We start from the raw sequence: 6,019 nt of genomic DNA on the forward strand, positions 1-6,019 counted from the left end.
GAGTGTGTGTGTGTGTGTGTGTGTGTGTGTGTGTGTGTGAACACTGGTGTTGAAATTCGCAATGCTCCTTGTTGATTCCAGGGTGCATCCGGGCTGAGAACCTAGGGGATTAAGGGTCTTCAGGCAGCTGGTCACTACCCCAGCCTGGTGGGGGCTGGGTGTGGGGCTGTTCTCACATGCCCAGGTGAGGTGGAGATGGAGACAGTTTGGGAGCTGGAGGCATTCTGGGTTTATAGCTTGTCTCCAGCTTACCATGGTTTGACTTAACAATTTTTTGTTTTAATTTTTATTTTTTACTTTATGATGGTGTGAAGCTGACAGGCATTCAGTAAAAGCCATATTTGAAATTTTGAACTTTGTTCTTTTCCTGGGCTGGCAATATGTGGTCTGATCTTTCCACACAGTGCCCACCTGCAGGCTACTGTCAGGGCTTTGAGCATGTTTTAGGCAGGTTCAACTGAGCTAGAGGGTTTTGTTGGTTAGGTGTATTAAATGCATTTTCAGTTTATAGTGTTTTCAATTTAGGATGGGCTTACCCGGATGTAGCCCCATCATAAGTCAAAGAGCATTCATGTGTGGCTGTGACAGTCACATGTGAAAATTGACACTGACTAAAATACATGTACAATTTTGCACTGAGGGGCATGGACCTGACCGAGGGCAGAGCTGAGGTAGAAGGAGCTGTCGGGGGCCCCAGGCTCACTCTGGCAGGCTTTACCTGGGCCTCCACCAGCCAGCGGGAGATGGAGGTCTTCCCATCGTAGCCTGGCCTGAACTGTAAGGTCACGGAGCGGGGGCCGATGTTGGAAATGCCCAGGTTGGTAGGGGCCCCCGGGAGTTCTGGAGGAGGAGAACAAGGCAGGAGAGATCAGGTGAGCAGGTCCCTCCACATGGAACAGGATTTTGGGGGCTGTCCTTGGAAAGGTCTCAGCAGAAGTGTGGCCAAGGCCTTATCTGCCAATGCTGACTGTACTACTGTATCTTACAGTGCACCATGTTCTCACCAGGAGGCCCACTGGGCACTGAGGGGGCCTCCCTGGCAGTTCTGGGTGCAAGCGAAATGCTCAGGAGGGAGATAGAAGCTGCACGAGTCCAAGCTGGGTTCAGGGAGAAGCCAAATGTTTCCACCTCCTTCTATCTGCGCACCCGTTACAGTCCTCCCACATCCCATAATGGCTGCAGGAGACCAGAAAGGTGTGGAGGGCATGACTGTCCAGGGGGTAGAATCCTGGGGCTCTTGGGGGTCAGGAAGAGCAGGAAGAGCACAACCTTGCAGTTGGATTCTGAGTCTGAATCCAACAGCACCACTTGCAGGCTGTGGGTCTTTATTTATATTTATTTTTTTGTGTGTGTGTCTTTAGACAGGTATGCTTCTCTGTGCCCCAGTAAAATGAAAATGATAATGGTATCCTCCAGTGTGGGGGTGCTCTGAGGATCTACTGAGTTGATGTCTGTAAAGCCCTTAGCTCCAGGCTGAGGAGCAGCACATAGGTTTCAGTATCACCTATTTCAGCGGGGATGGAAACGCAGGGATCTAAGCCAGCTCAGTGGGCAGGTCTAGGGGCTCTGGTCAGGTCCGAGCCTTACTGATCTGGACACTGCCACATGGCTATCTAGTCCAAACCCCAGGATACAGATGGGAAACTGAGGCGCAGAGGGTGACAGAAGCAGAGCTGAGACCAGAGCCCAACTTGTTTTTTCTGCAATGCCAAGCAACAGGCTGGAATCCAACTGCACTTTCTGGGTGACCTCAGGGAGGACTCTTGCTTGAATCATAGATGCCGTGGCCTGGCGGGAGGGTGGTGTTGGTGCAGGGGGGAAATAGGGCAGAGGAGACAAAGGTACAATCCTCCAGGGGCCTGTGGTGTGCTGAGACCCATGGGTTGGGGGAGGCAGCTGCAACCCCATGGAGCCTCCATTCAGAGACCTGGGTCACTGGACTCCGTCTGTTCTGGGGACCACAGGGAAGAGGGGAGCTCTACGGGAAGAAGGCCAGTGTTCCCACAGGGAGGGGTGTCTTCTAGATGGGGTCCTGCTCTGAAGGACCACAGAGGCCGCTAGCCCCGCCTGGAGGGAGCCTACCTGGAGGCACTCCTGAGGAGATGGTGGAGGCTGACACTTGGCCCTGGCCCTTGGAGGTCATGGCAGCCACCTCAATGGTGTAGGTGGTGAGCGCTGTGAGGCCAGTGACGCGGTACTCCAGGGTCACATTGGGCAGGTAGTGAGTCACACGGGTGTTGGTTCGGTTGTACTCCTCCCAGGAGATCCGGTACCCTGGAGAGAGCCCAGCGCATGAGCTTGGCCGGCACTGGCAGTTGCCTCAACCATTTTCCCACTTCTCCAGCTCCATAGTTCAGCCCACATGGGGCACAGGGAGCCCAGGGAGGTGAGAGCTGCCGGTACCTGGCCAGGCTCTCAGGGGAGGTGCTGAGGGTCCACCCTGGGGTAGGGATTGTAAGGAGAAGGGCAGACTTTGAGCCAGCCCCTTGAGGCCCCAAAGACCTTGAAGTCTTGAAGACCTGGATCCAGAGATACTGGGATGTGTACAACCCAAGGTACCAAGAGCCTCTTGAGTGGTTGCTCAGAAAGAACGAGCTGAACCAGGCCTGGTGGCACATGCCTGTAATCTCAGCACTGCAAGAGGCTGAGGCAGGGGGATCACAAGTTATCTTGGATAATTTAGAGGCTTAGTAAGACCCTATCTAAGAAAAAAAAAAATAGAAAGAGCTGGGGATGTAGTGAAGGCTGTGGGTTCTATCCTCAGTAATAACAACAACCACACACACACACAAATAACAGGAAGGAAAAGAAAAGAAAAGGAAGTGGATTGGCCGGCTGGGAGGGCCTGGAGGAAAGCCAGCCAGCTGAAGGCAGGGGGTGGACCGGCCAACCCTCCCCAGCCCCGCCCCCTTCAGGAGCACCTTGCTGCCTACCTGTGAGGATGCCATTCTTCTCTCCCGGCTCCTGCCAGCTGACCTTCAGCGAAGTGTCCAGGATGTCACTGAAGCTCAGGTGTCCCACAGGCCCTGGCACTGTTCCCAAAAGGGCCCCCCACACATCCAGAGCCAGTTAGGGCCAGAGTGCAAGACAGCCCTGGGTGACCCGGGGTGCCCCGGCGGGAGGGTGGGGCGAGGGAGCAGCTGGTGCCACCTACCGTCCTCATGGGTGCGCACTAGCTGGGGACTGCTGCGGGGCCCGTCCCCGGGGGTGGTGAAGCAGAGCACCGAGGTGAAGTACTCGGTGAACTTCTTCAGGCCTGACACGAAGCCCACATGGATGCTGTCTTGGAAGTTGGGTCGGGCAGTCACCATGGTAACCTCCTCTTCCTGCTCAGGTTCCCAAGCGATCAGCTGAGGAGAGGCCAGCAAGAAGGTTCCAGAAGAGGCCACGCTATCACCCATGGGCTAGGCCAAGCAGCAATATCCAGAAGCCAGGGCCCAGTGGTCCCAGGGACAGGAGAGGCAGCAGAGGAGCCCACAGATATGGGACTGTGGACCCTGCTGACACCTGCTCTGACGTGCTCCTCTGTTCTTGAGCCTCTGACTCCAGGATATGGTGAATGTGGGTGAATCCTCCAAGGGTCGGTCATCCCCCATGAGGAGGCATTTATCAGGACAGACTTCATTATCTGCAGGCCCAGTGTAAAGGTAAAACCAAGGGGCTCCTTGTTCAAAAATTATTTGAAGATGACAGCAGTAGAGAATTTAACCGAAGGTAAGGCTTTTCAAGTGCAGAGCCCTGGGCGTTGCACAATTGCACACGCACAAAGCCAGCCCTTTACTTTACAGATGAAGAAACAGGCTCGGAGAGGTCGAGTGCCTTGCACTATGTCATACAGCTGGGGGAAGCTGAAAGTCTGGGATTCCGATCCTCCTCGGCTCTTATACCTTTCTCCCTGTGAGCTGGGGTGTGCCCTTCCAGGAGTTTTCCAAGGGTCATTTCCCATAGAGCCAGGAACTTTAATTTGTGGATAACTCTTGTCCCTTTATACATCCTCCAAGTAAGGATTTCAGTTTCAGACATCACTTAGAGGTGAGGGGTCAATGAGACACACCCACCTGGAAACCTACCACTTTCTCTCTGAGCTCCCCTCTGCCCACTTCTCCCACTAGTTCCCAAGCCGGCTGCCTCCTTCCGCATCCTTTCCTAACCTTCCTCCCCTCCCTCCTCCTCCCCTCCCCCAGCCCTCCCTCCTCCTTCCCTTCCCCGCCCATCCCCTCCCCCTCCTTTGCCCGCTCTCCCCACCCCTCTTCCTGCTCCTCCTCCTCCTCTGGGCTCCTGCTCTCACTTCCTGCTCTGGTCTTCTGAGCCCTTCCTCTGTCTCCAATAATGACAGCTGGTTTCAGAGATTCCCCCATTTATTTGAAGTTGATTAAATAGCAATTAATGGTGGAAAGCTACACTTGATGAGTTTTAATAAGCATGAGTATTTATAGATATAAAACAATACCATGCCAATGTCTCCCGATTAACTCATGCCTATAACAATGCTTAATCTCCTTTTCAGGGCCGTGTGTTTATAAAGGATGTTTTGAAATTTAATTGGTTTTGTGAAAAGATAGCCTATAGCAAGTTAATTAGACACTAATTAGACCCTAAAAATACTAATCAGAAATACTAAGTGGCATTTAATAAGTATGTTAAATATCCTCTTTATTTTAGTTATCTTGTTTTATAGCAATTAAGTAGCTGAACTTCTTTGGAGTAGATGAAGAAACAAGCTTAATGTTTCAATTTAATTTAATTAATGTAAATTTGAATTAATTACGCTGTTGGAATTAATTGTATGGTGTGTTCTCTGGCAAGTGTAAAATTTGGGTAAATATTATTTTATTGGACTTACAACAACTACAATTTCTATCATTTAAAAAAATAAAAGAAAAAATGTCTTTATTGGTTCTTTAAAACTATTATTGGGCCCTGCACAGAAATATGACCCAAGGAAGTACACAGGATAATGGAAGTATAGTTTTAGGGACTAGCAATATTGACTTAATGGTCTTATGGTTACACCTCTGATGCTCCAGGGGGCAGTAGGAGTGTGGCCTCCTGTGACAGCTTCAGGATACTGACTCTGGGGTAACAAAGTGGAACTGTAGGAAAATAAAGTGCTCTAAGTTCCTGAGACAAGCAGCTCCCCTTACAGATTGAAGACCTGGTCAGGTGGAACCTTGTAACGGAGGGCAGTGCTGCTGGTGGGGCATATGAGGGTGGGACACAGGATGTACAGTAAGTGTGGAGAGGAAGAAGGTTGATCCTGCATTGGAGCAGCTGAACTGGAGCCGAGCTCTGTCACTGTGTGACACTGAGAAATTCCCTTGTTCTCTCTGAGCCCCAGGAGAGTAGAGGGGAGAATACATCCACCCAGCACTGCTCAGAATCCATATATATCTATCTTGTTAGGTCTAGGAGTTGAGAGAGTAAGATGATGTACAGGGTTTCTAGCTACTTAAGAAACAAGAGTAGGGAGAAATCTGTCTCTCCCTCTCTCTCTTGGCATTCACATAAATTTACATCCAACATGGTGGATGGCTATGTAAAACACCAGTAGGTAATAGTGGGTACTTAAGAGTGGAGAGCTTTGGGGTTGGGTGAAATAGAACCAGGCAGATGGAAGATTTGGATGGGATGGAAGCTTTTTGTTATAAGTTTATTTTTTGAATCATACAAATATATTTCCTGTTTAAAAAAGTAAAAAATCTGATATACCAAATGGGAACTATTTTCCAAGGTAAAATGATATGCGCATTTATCTTTTGATCTAGCAATCTTGTTTTCAGGAGTCTATTTCAAGGCTCTACTTTAAAAGAAGAAACAGATGCATGCTCAAAGCCAGTCACTGCTGGTTATAGTAAAGACTGAGAACAAAAATGTCATCACTGGGGTACAGGTGATCAAAATACATGATGAAGTGTGCATGGATGCAAATAACCAAAGGAGCTCTTCATATACTGTATACCTATGGAGTGACTTTCAGGATATATTACAGATGATAATAATAATAATACAATGCAAGATG

The 6,019-nt window shown here is 49.8% G+C and overlaps 1 protein-coding gene across 1 annotated transcript in view; it reads right to left on the minus strand.

Moving 5' to 3' along the window:
* Positions 1-6,019, minus strand: part of Sdk2 (sidekick cell adhesion molecule 2) — a gene marked incomplete in the record, with an annotated part of 261,617 nt that overhangs the window by 52,640 nt on the left and 202,958 nt on the right. The window contains 4 exon segments of the mRNA XM_013508659.1: positions 719-840; positions 2,083-2,274; positions 2,934-3,032; positions 3,155-3,350. Coding sequence (XP_013364113.1) covers positions 719-840; positions 2,083-2,274; positions 2,934-3,032; positions 3,155-3,350 — 609 coding nt within the window.

The sequence above is a fragment of the Chinchilla lanigera genome, unplaced genomic scaffold (genome assembly GCF_000276665.1).
Source record: "Chinchilla lanigera isolate Chin_1 unplaced genomic scaffold, ChiLan1.0 scaffold00152, whole genome shotgun sequence".
Classification (NCBI taxonomy): Eukaryota; Metazoa; Chordata; class Mammalia; order Rodentia; family Chinchillidae; genus Chinchilla; species Chinchilla lanigera.